General features: G+C 30.5%; 1 protein-coding gene across 3 annotated transcripts in view; it reads left to right on the top strand.

The window, feature by feature from the left end:
* The window catches only part of Tdg (Thymine DNA glycosylase), a 95,424-nt gene extending 69,246 nt beyond the window's left edge, over positions 1 to 26,178 (top strand). For all 3 annotated transcript variants that reach the window (XM_035357792.2, XM_035357791.2, XM_035357793.2), the window contains exon 8: positions 5,319 to 26,178. In XM_035357792.2, the coding sequence (XP_035213683.1) occupies positions 5,319 to 6,098 (780 nt within the window). In that variant the 3' untranslated portion in view covers positions 6,099 to 26,178. The remainder of the gene's footprint in view (positions 1 to 5,318) is intronic.
* Positions 26,179 to 26,967: the final 789 nt, after the last annotated feature.

The raw sequence follows: 26,967 nt of genomic DNA on the forward strand, positions 1-26,967 counted from the left end.
AAAACTATGCTCAGATTGAGAAAGAATTTCTTAGTATTTTATTTGCTGCTAATAAATTTCACTATTACATTTGTGGTAGAGAGGTAGAAGTGCTTACTGATCATAAACCATTAGTTTCAATTATGAACAAAAATATTGCTAACGTGTTGTCAAATAGATTGCAGAGGATAAAAATTAAGCTCTTAAAATATAACTTAAAACTTAAATATTTGCCTGGGAAATATATGTATATTGCAGATTTACTGTCACGTTCCTTTATTGATACAGACACAAATGAAAACATGGATATGACAGAGATTGTTCATACACTAACAAAACAACTGCAAATGTCTGAGAGTAGGAAAAGGGAATTTCAGAAAGCTACATTAGAAGATGAAGGGTTAATGCTAGTGAAAGAATATTGGCAAAATGGATGGCCTTTGAGTGTTGATAAAGTTCCTAAAGAAGCAAGATCTTATTTTAAATTTAAAAATGAGTTGAGTGTTGAACAAGATTTAGTTTTTTTTTTTAATAATCGAATTGTAGTACCTGTTACATTAAGAAAGTGTATGTTAACATTATTGCATGAAGCTCACTGTGGGATTGAAAAATCAAAAGCTAGGGCTCGACAAGTAATATTTTGGGCAGGAATCAACAGTGACATTGAGAATATGATTTCTAAATGCCTAATTTGTGATAGGTTCAGGCCTCAAATAGTAAAAGAACCTCTTGTTTCTCATGAAATCCCCAGTTTACCTTATGAAAAGGTTGGTGCTGATATCTGTGAGTATGCAGGGAAAAGTTATCTAGTAATAGGCTGTTACTTAACTAAATGGGTAGACATAATTTCTCTAAAAAATAAAAGTGTAGTGGAAGTTACTAGTAAATTGAAATCGATATTTGCAACACATGGAATACCCAAAACTTTAATTTGTGATAACGTACCATTTAATAGTTGGAAAATGAAGAGTTTTGCAAGGGATTGGGGATTTGAAATAATCACTAGCAGTCCTCGATATCCTAAATCCAATGGATTTGCAGAAAGGTTGGTAGGTATAGCCAAGAGTTTATTTAGAAAAGCAGGATTAGAGAAATTAAATGAGGCTTTACTGGAATATAGAAATACTCCAATTTCAGGTATAAATTTATCACCAAGTCAAATGCTGTTAAGTAGGAATTTAAGAACACGATTACCAATTGATTGTGTATATAAAACAAGAAGTGGTCGTAATGTATATCGACCATCCAAATATGATAATTATGTAATGCATTGATTCCTATGAGTTTCTCAAAAGAGGGGAGATGTTACATATATGTGGCAACACACTAGTTGCTGGTCAAACTGAAATGAAGTAATAGTCAGTGAATGTTAGTGTGGAATAAACAATATGCTATGTGAACGTGTTGCAATGACTTAATTATAGATCAATAAAAAATAATACGATAAAAACATTACTAACATGTAAGAATTAAAAAAACTGAGCTCACCGAGCCAAGTAACAGAGTGTGTGTGTCACTTCTGGTGCAGCTGATTGCAGTCAAAAAGGGAGGTGCACAACTACATGTTATAACAGTCCCATATACAAAATTTCAATGTTCTGAGGTTACTCTCTTTTGAGTTATGCGAGATACATACTTATGTACAGACATCACAAAAGAAACTCTTCTGAATCTATTTTAAATGCATTTTTTAATCTGTTTTGGGAAAATAGATCTTTATTCTGGCCATACATACAAATGTCGTGCAGAAACATTGTTTAGATGGATTCGAGAGTAGTCAAAATTGGATATTTTCATTGAAATATGATATGTGAAATTTTTATGCGGTTACATTACTTCCTTTACTTCATACAAGGAAGTAAAAATTAATCAAGATATTTAACTTTGAGATCATGTTCAGAGGCTGTGAAGATATTGAAATACAGAAGACTTGCATTTATGTATAACTAGAAATAAATATCACTAGAAAAAGGTGTCTAAGGTTAATAGATTAAGTGATGAACATTTGTTCTCAGATAGTCATGAAAAGTAGTGATAAATAAAATTTTTTGTAAAAAGATCTTATTCACAGAATTTTTATTCTGGAAAATGGGAGGTTTCAGTACTGACCTGTAGCCAACTCATAACATTATTTTTATAAATTGAAAATATCCCTATCTCAATGCGTATTTGTATCATTATAGACCATAAAGTACTAAAACTTCATGAGAATATTAAATAACAGTTTGAAAACTGAAAATGTGTTAAAATTCTTCCAGCATAGCAATAGTAACAAAATTACAAATTAAATAATTTTATGTACTGATAAGTCATAAAGTATTTGAATAACGTTTAATGGGGGAAATTCAGTGTCTAGTGTATTTATTAATATACCCCTCAGGGCAAGTTGAAAATGTCAAAAATCCAAATTTTAAAATTAATACATACTTATCAATTTTTGTTGCATAGGAGAAAGCTTACTGTTTTATAATTTCATAGTAAATATAATAGGTTTTCTAAATATTAGCATAGGGACTGTATGAAAGAGATTTCATAATTTTTGCAAATTTATTTTAAATTTAGAAATGCCCAAACAGATATATATCATTTAAAATATTTTTTTAAACCTCGAATTGGACTAATTGACAATTTATTCCATTCTTTGTATATTATTTCTTTGTCTTTAAAATGTTTTTGATTGTTTGCGAACAAAATTGATGTTTTTTAGGTTTGTAAAAAAAATTTTTTTTAGTCTTTTCTTATTTCCAATTTGCTTTGTAGATTAAATTGTTTAGAAGTTATTACAGGAGGTTTTTTTTCACATAAACTTTTAATTGCTTTAGTATTGTATTATTGTTTTTACTTGATGCTACGTGTATACTCTGGAACTGCATTATCATATTTACTTTTAAAGCATTAGCAAAAAATTTTACTTTCCTCTTTTGTACTATATATATGCGGTACAAAATCTGAAATCTGAACGTCCATTATCCGGAATGATCTAAAATCCGGACCTCAAAATCACTAACAATGTTTTTCTCGTAGGCTTTACATATGCGCATTTGATTTCCCCCCCCCCCTCCGTGCATAATGAAACATCTGGAGAGTCCCGATTCTTAATTTCACTTCCATACTAAATAAAATACCTTGTTAGTGAAGAAACAATCATTTTAGCATAAATATTTGTACGATCAGTAATTTGGCTCCATTGCTGCGTATCTGCTTGGCACACATCTGAAACCGAAACATAGATACGTTGTTGATCTGACGCCAACCTGGCGAATCATTATTTATTATACTTTCCTTTCATCACCACATGTTTATCAAAACATGACAACTTGAGTAATGACTCATGTAGCGATGCCTAAATAATTTTTTATGCTAGTAATTGAATAATAAACGAGTATGGTAACCTTTTATGTTGACATTACGCTTGGCGATGATTAAAGATATAAGTTAAATGTGCTAAAAATGTTGACGAGTTAGCCAAAAATTACTTTCCATATGCTAACAATAGATTTTGTTGATGATACTCATAGACCCAAAGATTACATTTAGGGCTATTTGAATTAAGAATAACTGATTTGTTATTCACGTAAACCCAGAACCAACGCCAGGGCTAATATGGCCGCACGGAATCGTAGAATTAGGACCCCAGAGACTGCATCGGGTGGTAAAATATCTAGTGCTGGTCCTCAATAAGTATATGTGGGAATTTATTATTCCCACATATACTTAAGCCACCACATTTATTCAGAACTCTGATAAGCCTTAACCATGTGCAGGAAATAGACATAAGTATAATAAATAACTAAACTAATACAATTCAGGCTTAATTGTCTCGGTGTGTGATAGAAGCCAGATAAAATTTAACAGAACAACTTGTTGTTAGTCACCAAGCTCATGATGCATAGCCAAATATGTATAGTGAAGGACATCTAAATTTGATGATGATAGCCACTAATTTTAAAGGTTTTCAGATATCGCAAAACAAAGGTTACATTTTCCAATTAACAGATTTTGTAAAGACATGTTGAGAGGCGGTAATAAATGAAGATGATATATAACAAGTTTTTCATTGCTTCGCAATCATGAATCAATATGAATGGCAAAATCTGTAGTATGGTTCTAGGTAAAGAAAATACCACTACCGATAGTGAAGAAAGTAACAGAGAAGTTACTGAAAATGAGAAGATTTCGATTGACAAGTTAGTCGGAATTCTTGAAACAGCAGTTACAGGACTTCAACAATGTAACTAAACAAGAGATTATGTCTGTCTGCAGAATTAAAGAGAAAGTATTAGCACAAAAAAAAAAAAAAAAAAAAAAAAAAAAAAAAAAAAAAAAACCAACTTAAACAACTTGCATTGAAAGAAATGTTTAATAAAGTAAACAAATAAATATTAAAATTTTTTGTAAATTTTGATACCCTTTAGATCATAAATACTTCATTATTTCATAAATCATGTTTTCACATTTTTAATTTTATAATTTCTACATGCCATCTTACTAGATTTAAAGTAATGATCTAATATATTTAAATATTCAAAATCCAGAATCGCTGAAGTCCTGACGAGTCCGGATTTCGGACTTTGTACTGTGTATATATATATATATTATATATTAGTGTGGGAAACAGGACTGTTCTTCACTTTCTGTGCGAGCCATTAGTAAGTCACAAGGGAAAACGGTATGAATGTGATGGCATTATGTCAATTATCCCTTCATCCAAGGGATTTTTATGTTGCATTATGTAGCATTTATACAAATAGCAACAAAATTATGTATAATTTTTATTTATGTAATAAAATTTAATTTTGTCACTTAATTTTAATTAAAATAACAATTTGGTTGTGTACTTAGGCAAATAAACAGTCATTTCATGCTTTGATATTGTTGATAGAGTGTATATTGTTTTACAAGAATAAAAATATTTTATTATTTATTAAGTGTGTAATCAAGTGACTAGCACGTCATACAGCTGCACCACAGGTTCAGAGTTTGATCCCCAGTTTGGGCAAGGTTGACTCAGCCTTTCATCCCTTGAATGGGTCGATAAAATGAGTACCAAGTTTGCTTGGGGACTAAACACTGAGGGCTCTGCAACAAGCTGACCACATGCTCAGAGCATATGGTGGTGCACTCCGGTGCAACGGACAAGAAAGCAGATTTCGGGGTAGTGCAGGCCGTGGCCCACTAGGGCTGTTGCGCCACTGAACTTAGTTTAAATGTGTAATCTTTGTTGCTATATGTGTGAATTATTGATTGTTATATTTCATTACCCATGCTGTAATTATATATTTTTTAATATTTTAAATACATGAATATCAACATTTAGTGAACTAATTTTCATTTTTCAGTCTGTTTTTGTTATGCCTTCATCAAGTGCAAGATGTGCCCAACTACCTAGAGCTGTAGATAAAGTTCCATTTTATGTAGCACTTAAAAAATTACGTGATCATCTCTGTGGTGCACTTCCTGATTTAGACTTTTCAGAGGTGTCCTTTCCAGATGTTAAATTGAAAGTTGAAGTCAAGGAAGACACTCATGATGAATGCTTTTCTGACTATCGTAGAAGTGATGTGAGTGCTACGGTGCACCGAAGCCTTCAAACATCTGATTCTGAATTAAGAATGATGATTCCTGTGCAGCGTGGGAAACGTGGAAGGAAGAGGAAAGCAGACTTGAGTAGGTATCCTAATCCTGTTGTGCATACTGAAGCTGTGTGCTCCCGACCTCGTGGACGAGGCTCTGGAAGGCGTGGCAGAGGTAGAAGGCCTGTTGAACACAGTGGTTACAGTCCATCAAGTTCAGCGTGGTCTGGATCATCAACAGTTACTTCACCTTATTTTACTTCAGAATCTACACCTCAGAATAGTTGGCAACACTGGCAAGAACACCAGAATGGAAATGACACATTTCAAGAACATTCGCAGACTCATAATATGAGCCCAGTTCATAATTACCAAATGCCACTTTCAGATCATGCTGCCAAACAGCCGCAAAATAATCAATATTATGGAGGGTATTCTAGACCTTACATGGGCTATTCTCAGGCAGACTGTTCTTATATTCCACAGGTAGATACATATGCTAAGGTTAAAGACGAATGTTATGAGACAAATTTTAGTGAGTATTGATATGGCACATCAGTTTTAAAAAAGTCCTTTCCTATAAGTGTTACCTGTTCTGGCAAAACAAAAGAAAAAAGAGATTGCAAAGTGTTCTTGATTTTAAAATATTTGTTTTATTTTTATTTTACTTTATGAGAAATTTTTGCATTAATTTATTATACTTTTTTAATTTACATTTTAGCTTTTAACCAGCATTTTGTAATTCAATTTGCAAATTAAAATTTTTTATACACTTGACTGAAATATTTTTATTCAATCTATGTCATATTACTGTTATTTTTTATCATGGGCAAATTTTATTTAATGCATGGATTATAATCGAATGTTAAATATTTGTTTTGTAATAGCTCTAGCTTAAAGCTAGCTAACTGCTTGCAAAGTCATGAACTGCAAAGATTCTGATAACCTAACTTTTAATATTTAATCATGAATGCAAAAAATTAATGTGTAGAATAGTTTTTCAGCTAATTTAAATATTGCTGAAAATGGTAAAATATTGACTGAATAATAATTTTACCTCATTTGCACACTGAGTGACTAAAAACTTTCAATTTTGCAGTTTTATAACTTTGCAAGTAGATCTTTTACATATTTTTCTTGTAAATATGATTCTCTATTTTTGTAGTCTTTTAAATTTATTTATTAATATTCCTGATTTTGCTGTCTCTTTGACATCCCTTTGTTGTCAAACCCTACTCCTCTAAGCAATGGAGGAGTCTAATCTCCACTGCCTGTTTACAATGATTGCATTATAGCGTAGTCTATATTTATCATCTTGTCGTCTTCATCCTGAATGTTTTAATATTTGTAAATGTTGAATTAGATAATTTTTTGAAATTTCCATTGCCTTCATGTTCCTCAAATATGTAATGCAAGTAAGTCACAGGATAAATAATAATTTAACTGTGCAACATAACTATGCATTTTCTCCAGTAATTTTCTGTTTATTACTTATGTTTATTTTGTTGTGATGCTTTTAATTTTTTACACAGCTGTGTTTTAAACAGCAAAGTGATTTAATTAGCAGGTTAATTTTAATGGAATTTATTACCCATTTTTTAGCATTATTTGTGCTAAAATTTTAGAAAATTGTAATGTACTTTTGTTTTTATTTTAGTACTTTATTTAATCTTGTTAAAAATGGGAGTGTAGAAAAATATTAGTTCATGTTTCCTAAAATTCATTATTTAAAATATGTTTTGACTTAGTTTCTCATTTGTTTTTCTTTTCTCTGAGAGAAATAAGTGATATACTTTTTAAACTATTTGTGTAGAACTTTGTTTACACACATGCACCAGAAGTGCATCATGTCTTGCCACATTTCAAATAAAGGGAATGCCTAGTTCCAGTTCTGCTAGATTTGTTAGCAGATGTTTGAAAAGACGAGGAGTAAATGGAAAATAAGTACTGAAAATAATGGAGTACTGATTGTCAGCATTTCTATATTTATATCCTAATTACGAGTTTTTAAAAACTGTCAAGTTAATGAAAAGAGTATTATCCGGTTACTTTTGTGTTCAGGAAATATTTTTATAGATGGTATTAATTCTTATATCTGACTTAATGTATCAATGATGACTTGCAAAGTAAATGCTAGAGATTTAATTACTATGTGTGCCAAATTTAAGACATTTTTTAAGGCATATATTTTTTTTTTTTTAGTTTTATTCTGAGTAGTAAAACGTTTTGAGGAATTAAAAGTCAACAGAATCAGGTGTGCCCCATACAAATAAATGTTCTGTCCGAATTCCATAGCAGTTTGACATTTTAGAATGATTCTAAATTTTTTTAAAAATAATGTTTTTTTTAATGTATATCGAAAACAATTATCTTGCACATTCAAGATTTTGGACAGTTCTTATGGCTAACTATTCCATCAACTCATAATCTATAAAACTGAGCTTTGAGAGAGTCTGCAGAATCTAAAGAGTAGTTATAATGTTGAAGCCAAATTTTTCTGTTTGTTACACATTTTGTTATGAACATTAATTTTACAAGCAATAAAAGCTTTCATTTATAGGTTTCTTTGCATTCGGAATCTTTTTTAAGCTAAATTGGAACTTTTTAGTTCTCTATTGCTATTTAATGCAACAGAATTTGGATAATCCTCGATTGAATGTAATCCATGCTTATTTTTGAACTTAAAAAATGAAATTTCAATTTTCAAAAAATTTTGCAGTACATTGGCTGTCATTTCTGTGGTGGCTGCTCAGTTGTTTACATACACTGGTTGACATTGAAAATGCAACACCAAAAAGGAGTGGTCAGAAAGTGATGAAATTTGGAAAAAAAAGAAACAGCAAGCAGCAATAAGTGATCTTTGTTTCAAAATGTCAGAATACAGAGCGAGAACGGCGTCGGCTCAGTAGGATGTAAGACCACCGCGGACAGCGATGCATGAATAACCATGTCTAGGCATAGAGTCAATAAGAGTGCGGATGGTGTCCTGAGGGATGGCTCTCCATTCCCTTTCAACCATTCGCCTCGGTTCGTCTTCTGAACGAGGCAGCAACAGAGTCTGCAAACGGTGTCCAATCACGTCCTACACATGTTCGATTCGTGACAGGTCAGGAGAGTACGGTGGCCAGGGAAGCATCTGTATACCTTGCAGAGCATGTTGGCAGATACGAGCACTGTGTGGTCGGACGTTATCCTGCTGAAAAATTGCATTAGGTAGCCCCTGAAGGTAGGAGATTGCCACCGGCCGCGGTACATTATCCAAGCATCGTTGGGATGTCATAGTGCCCTGAATACAAACTAGAGGTGACCTGGAATCGTAGGCAATAGCGCTTCAAACCAATATGCCACATTGTCGCACGGTGGGTCATTCCACAGGTACTGCCGGATTAAATGTCTCCACGTCGACGCCACACATGTATGCGGCGACTGTCACTAGATAAACAGATGTGTGACTCATCTGAGAACACGACGTTTTGCCATTCTGTCATCTACATCGCTCCAGTCCGGCACCATTCAGAACGTTGCCATCTATCCTGTGGGGTCAATGGCAGTCTTCTTAACAGACGCCGTGAGTGCAGGCCACTTTAAACCAATCGACGGGAAATGGTTCTGGTCGACACAGGAACATCCAGGGTATCTTGCACATGCTGCAGAATCGTTGTACAAGTAGTGACTTGTGGACCGCCACAGCTTGTCGTTGGTTGTGTCGATCCACACGTACTGATGTCACTCTGGCTGTACCTGCACCCCTCGTTCCCTCATTTCCTTGTTGCAACCATGTTCGCCATAGCCGATGCACCGTGCTCGCATCCATGTGGGTATCAGCTGCGATTTGACGTAAGGACCATCCCGTCCTTCTCAGTCCGATCACCATACCCCTCGTAAAATCGTCTATCTGCTGGAAGTGGCTTCGTTGATGGCAGCCTGGCATTCTCTCCTATTACACGTATCCTCCGGGACAAAAAAAAAATTTCTTCAATAATTCGTCTGGCAGAAATAACAACACGAATATTGCCTATTCTGCACTTTCCTTCCCTTATATCTTACTTCACGTTTGTCGGAGAGCTGCGTATTTCACTTCATTCGCATAACTCACTGACATGCATCTACTCTAATAAAATTTGCATAAGTTTCTGAACACTCCTTCTTGGTGTTGCATTTTCAATGTCGAGCAGTGTAAAATACTTTCAGTTTTTTTCAAAAAGACTCTAAACTTCCAAAGAAATTTCCCCATCATCCTATTTATTCCTTTTTTCCTTTACTTACTGGTGAATATTGTAAAATTAATTGGTCTGAAAAAGGACCACATTGCTAAATCAGTAAAACATAAATCTACATGCTGCTGCAATTTTTTAATAGCATTTTGGTTCTTTAATGCAGTCTGTTGTTGGTGTGCTTGAAATCCATATTTCAAGTATCCTGCGAAGCTTTCTGAATTCTTTAGGAATTACTTCAAGTACAATAACATGAAAGTGTGTTTGCAACTTTCCTTTACTGCAATTTAACAGATGTTGGAATTTTGTTAAAATCTTGGTGATCTTGATTGACTTTTAAAAATATATATATTTATTACTTTGCTGTATTAATTTTGTCTATTTTAATTTTCCTTTGGCACACGGAAAATTAGATGAACTAGTGTTATCATTCATTAGGGAGACATGAAAACATTCTTGTTTGGGGCAAAGGACTATCTCTAATAAAATAATTTCAGTACTTAAGTCTACTTATATCTGTAATAAAAGTAATGTTTCATGCCAGTATCAAATTTGGCACCATACTAAGCTTAGAACCTTGCATAACCATTTGTGTAACCATTTATACTGCCATTCAGGTTGCAAAACTATAAACTTAGGTACAGCCTTTTAAATAAATCTATAAATGAACAGATGCAAGAATGAAATTGCTGATGTTAACCACAGGCAAAATTTAATTTTTATTGGCATGCAGTCTGATGGCAGATGATATAAAAATGTGAAAAGTAAATACCTTGATATTTTAAAAACTCATTTCAATAACGTCCCAATATAAATGTTCAAATTATGAAAAATGAAAAAGTGTTAACATTTATAACTGAATGTTATTTATATTTAATCTATGCAATACTAATTGCTTTAATGGAGTTTGTTGAATGATCTCATATTAGGATGAAGAGTTTCATCACAGTTACCAGAAAATATTGTTATTTTATCACAATGTGTTATTAATTTTGAAGTGCAGTTTCTAGTGCTGTTCTATCTAGATTGTTTTCCATTGTCATTGTGTAACATTTCTGATATTCTTTCATTCTTCTGACTTTGGGCTGTTAACAGTTTTCCTGTCCTTGTTTTGAACTTGTTAGTTTAGTTGTGTAGTGTCTGAATAATAGTCAGTTTCAACTTGGAAATAATTTTTTGATAGAGTTACTTTATGCCATTTAACCTTTTGTATTTTTAGTATTCACTTTTGTTGTCTTTGCACTAAACATATATTCAGCTGAAAATTATATGTTTCCTACAAGTATCAGAGAATGTATAATTTTAGCTATAATCATACATTTTTTTCAAAAATAAACTGTCTCTTTGACTCGGATTATTCAAAAGTTTTATACAGAATTTGCTTTTGTGAAAAATACGTTATTGTTAAGTAAAAATTATATTTCTGAATTATTTTATTTGCATTAAATTTCTTTGTTCAGAGTCTCGTCTTAAAAGTTCCTGTGAATGTCAAAGTTTTTTAGTTTAGAATTTCTCTCACTAAAACATGGAATTTCCAGATTATATAGCTGTTTTTTCCAAACTGTCTTAATTCTAGTTACTAGCACTTGATTTCATTGCTGTTGATTATAAAATCAATTATTAAAAAATGTATACCTTTCAAAAATATGTTTTATGAAACTTAAATGGCAAACAATAAAACAAGATTTCCCTGCTTGGTGTCACATATAAAATTTGATGTGTACTTACAGTAATCTAGGTGTACCAGAGATGTTTGGATAATGCTGCTATATAATAATTTATATATTTTTCTAAGTAGTTGGTTATAATATATTAAAAGAATCTTCTGTCTGTATATACCTATTAATTGTACCTATAATGCTTACCTGCTTTTTGCATGTTTTATGGTAAGATCACTTTAATGATGTATTACTACTTTTAATTGATGAATCCAGTATCAAGTTAATCTTTTAAATGAACAGTATTTCTCTCATGTTAGCAAAATTGAATCTCTGTGTCAGTTTTGAATAAGTTCTGAGCATTCTTTCCAGTTTAAAAAAATATGCTTTCAATGCAGAATATAGTAGATGAAAAACAACTTATATAAAGGATTCTTATGAATGAGTTCCAAATGGCAGAAAAATTTTATTTCATTGATACTTCATGTTACCTTTTAATATTATTATGTCTTAATACAGAAATTTTTTTGTGTGTGTATGTGTGTGAGATAATGGTTTTTCATTAAGAAATAGGTTAAAAATTAAAATAAAATTTGAGCATTAGCCCTTATGCAAACAAATGTATATTTTTTAAACATGAAATTTGATAGATGAGTTGCAGTAGCTTTGTAGTTTTTAAAACAGCACAGTTGGATTACTACACTTATTTCTGTTTTTAAGCAGGGAAAGGCAATTTTGCAAGAAATTGTTTTCAGTTTTATGAAAATACCTCATTATTTTATACTGAATGGACTGCTCAACTTTTAAAGCATATTATTAATGACCAAAGCGCAAATCAAGAATAAGGTAATTATTTTCAGTTTTCTGAAAATACCTCATTATTTAGATTGAATGAATGCTCAGTTTTTGGAGCATATTATTAATGAATTAAGCACAAATCAAGATCATTCTGGATTTGTTCTTTAAAGCTTCAAGTTATTTTTTCATCCTCTGATACTTGATTTTATCTTACAAAGATATTTGTGACACTGTTTTTATACATATAAGAATTGCGTCTATGTTTCAGTAAACTTGTTATTGAATTTGTAAATTGTATTATTCGTTATCTGTTTCAATTCTTTACATATCAGAAATTCGTCAATGATTGACATACTCAGCCCAGATATACCTCAAAACGGATGAAGAAAATATTTTGCGATTTTTGCTCTTTTAGACACAGTAATTTTTGTGCTTATCAATTTTTTTAGTATTATTTCTGATTTTATTCATTTTTTAGTCTTATTACAGTTACTAAAGCAACTTCAAACAGTGTTATTAGAAAGTTAGCATTTGTTTAGCTTAAGTGTATCATAACATCTATAAAATGTACCTAAAGACCTCTTTTTATTATTTTTTTCACATATAGCTTGAAAATAATTTCAGAATTCAAATATTGTTGATCTTATATAATTTTAATAGATTCTTTTGTATTTTGCTTTTTTCTAGTCATTTTAATATAGTTCTGTTTTTGTTTAATAGATCATTACATATATTGTGTATTTGTTGTAAATTTATTAATTTTATCATATGTAAGTTAATAGCGTAGGAAAATATCTGGCTGATTTGCAAGCTAAGCATTGCTGTCTTTGGTTTTTGCTAAAAATTTAATGTGATACTAAAGTGCAAATATATGTAATCACCAAATATCCATTTACTATATTCAAGGTGTTAGTGTTTACTGTTAAATAAATAACACATCATATGTATTTGCCTTAATAATTCAATGATGATGAATGAATGATCTACAGTTACACTTATTTCAAAAATCAGTATCTACCTCACATAACTCATTTGTATCTGTTTTTGTAAGAAATCACCCGTTAGTGTGATAACCATCTGTAGTCTTAAGATTATATTCTTAAATGTATCATAAAAGCAGTCTCCCCCCCCCAAAGGAAAGACTATGCTGATGTATTAAATACACATATGAATGTTCAGTTTATGCTTTAAAAACTTTTGTTAATCTCTTTAGCTGTTTTAAAATTATGAAATGTTATAATTTTGAACAATCTCAGTAGCTGTTTCAGAATTATCAAATATGTTTGAATGCTTCCATTTCCAGGTATGAAATAAATTGTATATTTATAATATCGTAAAAATGATGGTGTAACACTTTTGGCATTATGGTGTCAGCTGAGAGTTGGCTACTACTAGCGAAGACTATTACAGCACTTTCTGATAGTTGGTCAACACAGCTGAAACAGTTTTATATTTTATATATTTATCACCAGAGAGCATCAGGTGTTAAACAATTAAAAAAGCTAAAGAATCAATTGATGAAAAATGTAGGACTGCTTATTTTATGTGTCTTTGGACTCTTGGCTACTGCTCAGCCAAAGGTTTAATTTGGGTAGAATTTGGTCTTAATAAAACTTTTGATTATATAAGCAGTAATTCAGTTTCTGTGTTACTGCTAAATTTATGCTTTAGGTGATGATAAAAGTTTTGATAGTTAATTGCATGCAATGTGAAATTTTCCCTTTCTGCTCCCTTCCCCCCCCCAGATGAATTTAATTTAGTACCTGTGAAATTCTTGTATTAAGAAGAAATTCCGTAAATTCCTTTCCTTTATTTAGTTTCAGATTCATTTTGAAATTGGTTTAACCTCTAAATAGGGTAATGATAACTGTCAGATTTAAGTTGCCAAATAAATTGTTAAAAAAATATGATGTTGAAATAATATTTGTATAGAAAATGGAAAGGTTAAGATTTTCTATACAAAAGTTCTATAAGTTTTATTAATTATATTTTGCTTTGCATGACTTGCTTTTTTTAATGCTTTAAAAGTTAATCTTTGATGTTTATAAGTCATGTGATGTAGTTGCATCAGTGAAAATATTTGAAAGATATGTGCTATATAGATTTTTAAGTTTTGAAGGAGTTAGGAATCAGCAGTTTTGAGCTTGAAAAGCTCTCGTTCTACCTCCCCCTCCATGATTAACTTCAGTAGTGTTATCAGTTTAACATTGTTAAAATCATTACATACACTAAAATATATATACAAAAATATTAGCAAATAGCATAGAACATAGAATATGCTAGGTCTGTTTGAATACTTTTCCATGCACTCTGTGTATATTGTTTGAAAATATAAGTAATTACTGTAGGAAATTTAAACATGTTGATGTGTTGTGTATAAGTTAGGTAATGGCAGCTTACCTTATTAACACTGTTTTCTGACCTTTCTGATGAAACTTTTTGTACTTGTATTCAACACTTTTTTAAGTAATTGCATACTTTTTTCCCCCCATTATCTCGTTCATTGAAACCTCTCATGGTGACCACCATCAGTATACAAGTAGTGAGTGGCTGTGAAAGGGGCCATCATTTCAAATATCATAAATATCAGTATTGCGTATCATCTCTATAAAAGATCAAAATCATCTGTAGCTACAAGTGGTCACCTTAGGAAGGTTTCACTGTATTAAAAATTGGAAGTGCTGAATAAATTAGATGAATTGATAATTTAAATTTTAATGTTTAATTTATAATTGGCTTAAATTTTAACATATGGACCAGATGCATTTTTAGGTCGTAAGATTTACCTCTCAGTAATATCAGTCCTGTGCAAGTGCAGGTTTTCAAGTATCATAATGTGAGACAAAAGAAGAAGAGTAAGGGAAAAGGAGATCATTCTTTAAAGTCAGATTAATTAGTGAAGATCAGATTCGAAGCTAAAAAACTTAAAATTCACACATTTTGATGAATAGTGGATGTTCTGTTGCTGTCTGCAACTTTATGTTAGTTTTTGATTACTGATGAAATATTGCTAAGATAAATAAATGCATTTTTTGAATTTTGAGTATCTGTAGACGTTACCTTTTCCATATTTTGAATTTTGAGTATCTGTAGACGTTACCTTTTTCATATTTTGAATTTTTTATTCCTTTGTTGTTTAGCCTTTTGGCCTGAAAGATTATTTTAACCCATATCTCTAGAGCAGTGCTTCTCAAAGCTAGATGACAGTCTGACACTGGACACAGACATCATTTATACTGGGTTGCAAGATGTTCTTTTATAATTTATTTTAGTTTTTAATGAGTAAATATTTTGCAGTGGATATATATGATTTTGTTTAAGTAATTTTAATTCTCAATTAGCATAAAATCTGAATATCCTATTTTGCATTAAATAATGAGATTTCTTGTTCCCTCCCTACACCATCACCACACATATTGGTGGAAGTATGTTTCCTGTTTCGACGATTGTTAAGACAAAACAGTGGAGCTTCCTGTCAGTTTCTCGCATTAGTTTTTCGCAAGAAAACAGCAGTATTAATCAATTAATCAATATTGTTATTAATATAAGTCTCTCTTGCATAAATAATACCTTCAGCTGTTCAGTTGTTGTAATAAAAGAAATTTTTATCTTTTCAGTACTTATAATTGCCACTTTTCAAATTTAAAATATGAAGTAGTGTTTTGAATTTTGTTATTTTAGATCTCTATTTATTAAATTATACATTTTGCTTGTATAATTTCCATAGGCATGTGATTATGTGTTTTGCTGACAAATTGTGACCCTTTTGCTGCATTCTCCTTTCATCTAACTTCTAATAGAATGATTTACAATATATATATTTTCTCTCACCTTTCTCCCTTCCAGCTGACATCATTAAAACTAATATAATAGTATACATTAATAAATTTCATACTGAATATCATGATATATTTTTGGTGATCAGAATGATGTGTGTCAGTTAAAATCAACATAATCTAGTTTAATGTTGTTGGTCTGAGGAAACAGCCTGCATAAGATTTCATTAGTCTAGCTATTTGTTACTAATTCTAATTGATTGCTTTGCGTATTCCACCTGAGGTACCTAGCTAAGTATTCTAATTCTAATGTGATTTTATGCTTTAAGCATTTCACCTGATGTACCTAAATATGTTAATATTCTTTAGATTGTGCCACGTTCCATTATTAATACTTAGTTTAATATATGAAATTTTTAAAACTGGGAAGATTTTAAAAATATATTTGTTGACACCAAACGTTTGTTTTATAAAAATGAATTAAGTGGTCTTTGGTCTCACAAAGTTGAGAATCACTGCTTTAGGAGGTTTTGTATTTTAAAAGTCTGTAGACTGAGTGGAAGTTGTATGTGTATGATGTATGTTGCTTGCTCAAATGCTGTAAAAATATATGCTAGAAATTTGAGTTTTTCCCCTTGTAAGTAAGTATGTTTTTTATCTTCAAATTAATATTTAGTTGCATAAGTGGTTTTTGGTAATTTATGTATCTTATTAGGCACTTAATGAATAGTTTTGTGGCAAAATTTGCATGCAGTTTTTTTTATTTATTTATTTTATATTAGTCCATTTTGAACTTAAAATACTTGATCATGGAAACTTACCTGCATGCATAAATCTAAAATTTGTTGACTAGTTAAAGAATAGATCTGTAATTGGCCATATTAATGGCTGATCTTTTAATGTTAATGCATTTTGCATGCTATGTAACAAAGTATTGTTGATGTTATTTACTTTGGAAGTTCCAAGGTCATAAAAAAGGCCTGATATTTATTAGTTTAAGAAACCTATTTAATTACTGACAGCAGAAGGCTGTCTTGTAATTAATAATATGATCTTCCTGCCCCCCCTCCCCAGGTTTTACATTCATTTTTCTTCTGTAATGATTATAGCTGTGATGCATTTATGCATATATAGTTTTCAAATGTTTTCTCTGTGTTATGAGAGCATCAGGTGAGTGTTGCACTGTGTGATTCACTTCCATGCTGTATGAAATTTAGTGCCAGTTTTAAAATAAGTGTGGATTTAAATTTTACAGGGTATATGAGTAGCATGATCCAAGTTCATAAGCACATGCACATTTCATATTTGATACATTTCTGTGGTTTGTATTTAATGAAATTAGGTTTAGTCACCTTTGAACCTCATTAAAATATTCAAATATCAATTTCAGGCAGTCTAGTCAGAGCTTTGGGTGTGAATAACTCATTGACTCAAAGTCAATTATTTATAAACACAGTGCTTTCAAGCAAATTTTTATGATGTATGATGAGCTGAATTGAATTGTAGAGCATTCACTTATAAAGTGTCAATCTTGTAGTCACAGTAAATGTATATTATGGTTGTTGAGGTGCAGATTAAAAATCTGGTAACTTTTTTCACCATAATGTAAATCTGTTTTGTGTTTTTAATCTAGGTTGATGTGTTTAATGGCTCACAAACCAGTGCTTAGTATAGTTCAATTGAATGTGGATATAATTGTAAATATTTCCCCACTTTTGCTGAAAAATGCGATCGAGGGAAAACTATTGAATAAATGTAATGTCATCAGAAGGGACAAATTTTTTACAAGCATTTGCATACAGTAGGAATAGAACTTTCTGTGCTTCTTTCTCAGACGTATATAGATCAGAGGTATATATGGATACAGCCTATTGAAGAATTGTTTATCCATATCTCATCCATCGTAGTTAATAAAAGTTATTGTAATCGAAAGTGAAATTTTTAAAAGAATGTTTATTTTAGACATTTGTCAGTATTAGTGGAAAATGTCAGAAATCTTATCAAAAGTACTCTCAGCCAAAAGCAGGTCACTATCCCAAAGTTGTTATATATAATTTATTTCCTAAACAATATTGATTAATTGATTATATTATCTCCTAAGTTTAATTAAAGTAGAATTGTTTTAAAAGAGTGAATCCATAAGAGTAAGTTGTATTTTGAAGTAACTTGAAAGGCTAAAATGCTTCATAGGAATAAGTTCTTTGAGTATCAGCATTGGTTCATAATCCCTTCTATTCACGGAAATATTTGGCCTGACTAGAATTGCCGGTTTGGCTTAACCTTATTACTCGAGTAAAGACGAAATACCTTCATATTTACGTATTTATTTATTAATTATTGTTCATTGAACGGGAGTTGGTTTGTTCCCCTTGAAAAGTCAACTAATTTGCAATCAATGACAATGGTTACATGCATTTAATTTAATTTTTCCTTTTTCAGTTGAATTTTTGTTCTTCATAATGATTTAATTCCACTCCCCGTTAAAACATTATTAACATTTTTCTTTCAAGTTACTTCAAAACATCTTTCAAAATATAACTTACTAGTATGGAGTCACTCTTTTAAAATAAACCTACTTTAATTAAACTTAGGAGATAATATAATCAATTAATCAATATTGTTTAGGAAATAAATTATTATTAACTTACTTTGCAGCAATTGCGCAAGTAGTAGTAACTTGTTTTCGGACTAAATGAATTTAAGATCATACAACATTATATATATATATATATATATATATATTTTATATGTGTATATATATACACACACACACACCATTAGTTGTTTGACCAAAATTAGCCAAAAAGTTCAGAAAAGAAGCCCAGAAAGTTTTATTTCTGAAGTGCAATATTGTTTACATTTTAAATGAAACAAAATATAATTTTCCATGTATATGTTGAAAGGGCTATGAAATCATAATAATACTATTTTTAAGTTATTCTTATCTTTAACCCATTTACTCATATAATATTTATTACAATTGTAATTTTTTTTTTACTTATGATATTAGGGTTCCTATTATATTTTTCAGAAGTCAAGGTCTTTGATTTATATGACTTCTACAGTTAATCACTTGTTTGTTAGAAAGCATAAACTGCATGTTTTATGCTTACTAACAATAATATTTTATATAACAGAGATGTTTCCTTGCAGTTTATTCAAGAATGCTTTTGATTTTTTTAGCAGTTATGTTGTAATTTTTGCTTTGAAGCTGTGAAAATTATGGTATACCAGCTGAATGGAGAAATTAAATTGTGCAAATAATTTTCTCTTTTCCATACTCTGTAAGAAGCTAAATTATTTTTCGTCGTTAAGACAAATCTGTGCAAGATGCATAATTTCCTGTATCTTTAATTAAACTCTATGAATTATGTATTAGTATACTAAAATTATGCTTAAAATGATATTCATGGAAACTTTATACTAAAATATTTCATGGTACTAACGACAGAATTTTAACATTTTTTTTTTCCTGTAGTTGTATTTTAAGCAGGCTCTCTGCTCTATTGTTCTGATAGTTACATTCACATGAAGGGTGATAATTACCATTGTTCTCATATTTAATGATCTGTTTCATCTCCCTTTCCAACTAAATTTGACAATACACACAGATTAGAGTTAACTAAATTTGCTTTTGTGGGAAAAATAAATGTCATAAACCAGTAATCTCATAATACACAACTTAGATTTTATTTTGCAGTATGATGATCGGGGTAACGTTAAAGGTATTTAGCAGCAGAAAATGTTTAAGCATGATTTCCACGTAACAGAATTGTGGCTTTTTTTTTTTTTTTTTTTTTTTGAATCCCTTACAAAATGAATCTGTTCATTCATTAAGGTAGATTAATTTGATATAACCATTCTCATATTGCCTTGATTTTCTTATATTCAAAACATATTTATTCTTAATTTGATATAACCATTCTCATATTGCCTTGATTTTCTTATATTCAAAACATATTTATTCAACATGTCTTCCTAATGTATAAAACATATGTATAGAAATGAGCATTATTATAAGTTTGGGAAATTTTCAGACATGTTAGTTTGATTCTTTTGTTAACATATTCTAAATCATTTCTGAGTTTTTTCCAAAGTAGCCATCATTTAAAATTGAGAATTTAGAAACTCGTTTTAAAGCCATTCTGTAAAAGCGATAAATTGTAAGGAGAAGTTTTTAGGTGTTTCTGTAAATATTTATGTATAACCTAAATGTTCAGGAACATTTTTCATGAGGATATTAAAAGTAGATCAAATGGATGCCAAAGTTTTCTCTTTTTTAATCCATTTTTAAATAAAGCTAATTTTGATTATTTTTTATAATAAACCTATCTCTGTTATATTTATTGATTATGTATATATAATATAATTTATATATATATGTGTATAAATTATTTTGCACACTTGCTGTTGAAATATGTCTTCAGTTTATTTAAACCAATCATCATAAACATTTGTTTCATTTAAAATAACCTAGGTGAACATTACACTAAACAGATTAAGTCAAAATTTGAATTTCTGTGAGCTATACACTTTTAAATCTTACAAATCTGTTTATATGCAAAAACCAATTTTTTTTTTTTTACTGTCTATCATATCCATCTTTACAGAATGTATACTTATTCTGTTCAAACTGCAGTACAAACTTTATAATGTGCTTTTCTGTAACCAAATAAGTTTTACATGCAATTTCTATATGAAATGAAATGTAATAAATACATGTTAAATATTCAGTGTATCTGTTTTGATTCTGCATTAGTAGTTTCCTTTAAAGTAATTTATTTTTTGTAAAGTTAACAAACTGAAATGTTACCTTCTGTAATGCATTAATCAATTCTGTATTTCCTAGAAAAATGATATGGTCTGTATATCATAATTTAATACATATTTGTACTAGTTAAAAGTATATTTTTAAATATTTCTGTTTAAGAAATCAGAATGAAAGTTTAATATCTGGAGAAATATGTTACATTTTTTAGCATTAATTTATAGAACAAATATGTAAAATGTTTTCAACATCAGCAATTTTGGGGAAGTTTTAATGAATTAATACTTTATCTGTTAAAAGAAGGTACCAGTCAGAATTTCAAAAATTTATCACAAAGTTCAGTTTATTGCAGTTTGTGTAATAATGGATGATATAGCACAAATACGAGGGCTATCCAGAAAGTAGATTACGTTTTGGAATAAAAAAATAAACAAAGTATAGGAAACAAATTTTATTATATACAGATGAAAGCCACACTCAAATACTACTTTTCTACATAGTCACCATACAAATTAAGGCATTTATCGTAGCGATGTACGAGCTTGGAAATTCCTTCGTCGAAAAATTCGGCCGCCTGCGCCTTCAACCACTTCGTTACCTCTTCTTGCCTTCCATCTTGCACAAAACTTGTGGTAACCAAGCTTTTCGCTGATGATTTCGCGCAACAAACTTTGCGAAATTTGTGGAAAACTCAAAGAAAGTTCCGTTATTGTGAAATTTCGATTTTCACGGACTTTAGCATCGACTTTTTCGAGAAGTTCGGCGGTCACTATGCTGGGTCTCCCACTTCGATCTTCGTCGTGTACATTGGTTCGGCCATTTTGAAATCTTATGACCCACTGACGCACTCCACCTTCAGTGATAATGTTGTCCCCATACACTTCACGAAGCTGCCGATAGATTTCTATCGGTTTACAGTTTTTTGCAGTCAGAAACCTTATTACTGAGTGCACCTCGCAGCTCGCGGGATTTTCAATTAACGCAGACATTTCAAACCGTCACAGTATCTGAACGGAGCACAGCACGAACCTCTCACTAGCACGGCTAGATGCAGACTGAGCTGCGCAACGCTCTGACCCCAAGATGGCCGCGCTAGCCCCGCCCCTAGCGGACACAGACGGAAACGTAATCTACTTCCTGGATGGCCCTCGTATTTTCTGTAATTTAAATTAATTTTAAAGTTTAATAAATATGTTTTGATTTTAATAATTTCTGTGATTTATAAGAATTCTTTAACTTTAGAATAGTGTTCCCACACATATTAGAATCGTGATTCATATGCACATAGTAAACTCTGGAGAAAAGATTGAAAAAAAGGAATCTTAGAAGGAAATAATTTGTGATAAAGTAATAAATATATATAATTATTATCAATTAATAATTTAAAATAATTTGATATGAATAACAAAACTAAACATTTCAAAAAGTTTTGGAAACCACTATTCTAGAAAATGTGCTTGTCCAATGAATTATCCCCAAGCGTTATTGTATTATTTTCATTGTTCAGTTATTTCAATTATTTGAAGTATGAAAAAAAAATTTAGCCATGTAATTACTCTTTTTAATGTATCTTATAAATTAATAATCTTCTTACCAAATAACTTAATGAATAAAAGTGTACATTTTCAATGGCTTTGTGTGAGTACCTTTTAAAGAATGTCGAATTGAATTGAAATATGTTTTCTTTTTTAGTATTTATTAAACCACAACCAACTGAACTTATGCAATAATTCAGATTCATTCTGACTTGTACAGTATTCTTAAATTTTCATTAATTTGTATTGTATTTTATTTTCTCTTTATACTGAACAATGTATAAATATCTTGTGCTTGGGACCAATAGTTTTTTCATCTATTAAAGTGCCAGAATCATGTATTGAGTTCACTGAGGAGCAGTGTACAAAAGATCAAAGAAAATGTTTGTTTTCACTGCTGTGCAGGTCTTGCAGCTGAGTATTTAGAATTAACTCGCATGAAAAAATATTATTTGATATTGTCTCAATATTTTTAATCTGTAAATTCGGAATTGTTATTGTTAACTTTGTACTTATAAATATTTATTTTGTTTGATATGATTTTCATTTTAAAGTTCATTGTAATGCAGAATAAATTTTTGTGTAATGTAAGTGAAGTCTATTATATCTTTTCTACCTTTACTTTTCCCCTCTTTTCCTTGTTCTAATAAAGTTATATTTAAATAATCGAAAATTGTTTAATTCTTTTTTTCATCCTGTGATTATTATGTTTTTTTTTTTTTTTTTTTTTTTCTTTAGAAAAATGTATTATCAGATTGCGTATGTATTTCAAGAATGGTGGCAGAGCATTGTGCTTGCCGTTCAGATTTTAATTTATGGATTACATAGAATACAGTACCTTATTTTAGGTATAAAACTTATGCAATTCCTGCTCACTGTATTTTAAAATTGTGATTTTTAATTTACATATTAATATTCATGTTGTAGATTGTGAAATATGTTATTTTTGGATTTTTATTTATAGGCAATCTCATGATCAGACAAAGTGTAATTTATGCTCGAAAATTTTTTTAAAATTATGATTTGAAATTTTTACAGTAATTCTTATGTTTGTAGCTTTTAAAATTATAAATAAACTTATTATTACATTTTACAATAAAAAAATTAGCATTTTTTTACCATTTCTGTGTTTCATTTCTGAATGTTTTATGATATACTTTCAGAGCTAAAATAAAGGTAAAAGCAAACATGTTATTTCAGGTTGAATTGTAGGTGCTGTTTTTGTACTTCATATACATTTACTGCTAAAGAGGTTTTTCACACATTAAGAAATTATCTATTATCAGTTGTGAGCTTTAATATAATGAATTTAAATGATGGCTTCATAAAAGTATTGCATAATAATATATAATTTATTAAATGACAGTCTTAGTAAAAATTTTAAATATAGCCATGATATGCTGTATTGTGAAATATAGCCATGATGTGCTGTATTGTGAAATATGAAATTCAGTAACTGGAAAACAAAAGTAGCACTTATCTTTCAGAACATTATTTATGATTGGGTAGCAGAGTCTGTATTATATGTAATTTTTCCTTTTGTCATTTATTAATATTTTCTTAATTTTACACCAGTTTTTTAATTAAATATTCTATAGCAAAAGTTCCGAAAGAATGCTACGAGGCTGAAATTTGATTAACTTTTTGTGTTACTCATTCATACGAATGGTTATTTAAATGAGGGAAAAACTACGTGAGAGATGACTTCATGGAGGACTTCCTAAGGGAAACTGGTTCTTATTCATGTTACTCATAAGGAAAACCATGGAAACTAACCATCTAGCCAGTCCATTTGCTTACATTCAAACCCAAGGTATGTCGAACTACCAGCATTCAGCAGTCTTACTACTCAACCACTGGTGGGGCTCATTCATATGGAATTGTTGAATTTCTGTGATATATAGATATAGTATCCTGTACAAAAATAAAATTTTCCTATGAAATTGTTCATAAGCCATGATGGTGTAAAATGAAGCAATTGCTGTTTATTTATATGGGGAAAAGATTTGACTATATTCTAGCTTTAAGGCGTGGGAGAATACTAAATCATGTGAGTCGCACTAGGAGCAAGAATGATGTGATATATACATAATGTATATTAATTGGAAGAGCATGTACATTTTAGTTTTATCCTTCAAATTATGATAGACAGCAAACATATTAGAATAGGTATGTTGGCAGTGTGCATAGTGATGATATAAAGCTGTGTCATCAGAGAGATAATATTAGGATAGACAAAGCTTCAGAATATTAGGAGACGAAAAGTGAAGATCATCTATTAATATCTCATCAACATTTGCATCTTTCAGGTCATCACACATGTAGTTGTAATGTCTGTCTGTACAATATCAAAACTTGCATGTTATGGCTTGAAATCTGAGAATATGCTTGACTTCGAAAATATTTTGCTCTCCTCTTGAATTTTTTGTACATGATCAAAACATTTTATTAAACTATCCTTAACCTGTAAGCTCTGTCAGCATTATATAAGTATATTACCTTCAGTTTATTAAAAATATAATAAATGATATCCTTACTTTTCATTTTTTTCTAAGCTTAGTAAAAGTGAAATTTTTTTCTGGATATCTTAGTTAAAAAGAGGTGCTAATGTCTGACTTAAACATTGAAAGAGGTCTTGCATAAAAAAGTAATGACATGAAGTGGAGGATTCAGTAAGATGATTTGTTCATTTTCATTAATATTGTAATATAACTAAAGATACTGTAGTAATTCATAATTACTTCAGTATGCCACGCCTGTAGTAATTGTAGATTTTCTAAAGCCCTGAGATATCAACGTCACATACAGACTTGATGCACTGTAATTAATATACAGCATTACTGGCAACATGACAAAATTGATTAGTTCCCTTTTTCCCTTCCTGAAAAATGTGAATATCACAACTATAGGAGTCCATATAATTTAATTTACTGATCACATGAAATTTTGTACAGCAGAAAGTTATTTCTCTTTAAACATGTTTACAAGAATGTGAAAACTAAATACTTATAACAATTATATTAGAAAATAGGACAAGTATTGAAGGCAAACAAGTATATTAGAAAATAGGACCAAGTATTAAACGCATAAATAACAAAACAATCAAAATTATCTTTCTAATTTTGTAAATAATTCTGCATGAAATAGTACTTTACATTCCAGCATCTGTTCATTATATTTATTTAAATTTTATGCAAAAAAATTTATCTTTATAAATGGATGCAAAATTTTAAGTTTTGAACTGAAGCTTCATTCTGTAGTATGACATATAGAAGTGGGACAGGTATGGTAGTGTTATTTCAACATGGCAAAGCACACGAGGGTTCTCTGCTTAAGGGGAAAGATGGCTTTATGGAGGCCTTTCTGAGGGAAACTAGCTTGTATTCACATTACACTTAGGGAAAACCAACCATGTTGCCATTCCATTGGCCTGGGATCAAACCCAGGTTGAACTGCCAGTATTCAGCTGTATATGCTGTTGAATGATGAAGTGACAAATATTTTGTAAAATACAATTTTCAATAATTAATACTTAAAACAATTCAGATTTAATTGTTACTTAATGAGCAAAATCCTTTGTCTAATCATGATGATTAAATACCTCAGCTCTAACTATTTAAAATGCTGTTTAATGGTATGAAAGAGCAGTTTGAGTACACAGGAGCTGCTCTTTCCTATGGGAAAAAAGGTGACTGGACTTTTCCTGGTATGTAATTGCACTTTTTACAATTTTGATCTTAAATAAAAGTCACTAAGGTGCTTTCCTACAGTTTTGTTTTGAAACTATTTTTGTATTGTTTCATTTTGTTTAAGTGATTGTCCTGTAAATTTTGTAATTTGTGATGTTTTATGTAAATAAAGTTCTTTTAAAAATTCATTTTTTGCTCTCTTATTAATTATTCCATAGTTTGTATACACACATTTAATTTTCTTTATTGATATAGTTAAAATATATCATAGGAAGAGCATTACAAATGAAAAGTTTATAAAAATCATGCTCCTTGGTTTAACATAAAATCTGGGAGAAAAGAGGATTTTAGATTTGGAAATTGAGAGAGCAGAGCAAAAGAAACTAATAACAAGCAAACATATTGCAAAACTCTTTACAAGCAGTTTCAGCTGTTCATATTCTAGAAGGTACAAAAAAATTTGAAGCCTGAAAATTAAAGCTTATTGTAATGGTGAGTTAATTATTAAAATTTATATACAATTTTTTCGTAGTTTAACAACCATTGGAATTACTGAAATCTTTGGACTTAAGTTTACTGTTCTTTAACTGACATTTAATTACCTATCCTTAAACGCTTAGCAGGTGTTAAATGGGGTTGTTGTAGAAAGACTCTCAACTCGACGTATAAAATGTATATTCGACCAATACTAAATTATTGCTGTGAGATATTTAGTATTGATCTACGCGAGATGTGATGCAACGTCTGGAGGTATTCCAAAATCAGGCACTGCGCATTATAACCGGGGCTGTTAAAACGACTCCCATTCTGGCAATGCAGTTGGTATCGGCAAACCAACTAGTGACAAACCTGATTCAGAAAAATGCTTTCATCCTTTTCCAGAGACTTATTCGTCTACCAAGTAACTCATTGGATGAATTATGATTATAATAAACAACGAAATCTGAAGACACAAAATGGCTTTCGGCAGTGTGTGT

The sequence above is a fragment of the Stegodyphus dumicola genome, chromosome X2, assembly GCF_044657685.1.
Source record: "Stegodyphus dumicola isolate Sdum_Otavi_A_Nest chromosome X2, ASM4465768v1".
Classification (NCBI taxonomy): domain Eukaryota; kingdom Metazoa; phylum Arthropoda; class Arachnida; order Araneae; family Eresidae; genus Stegodyphus; species Stegodyphus dumicola.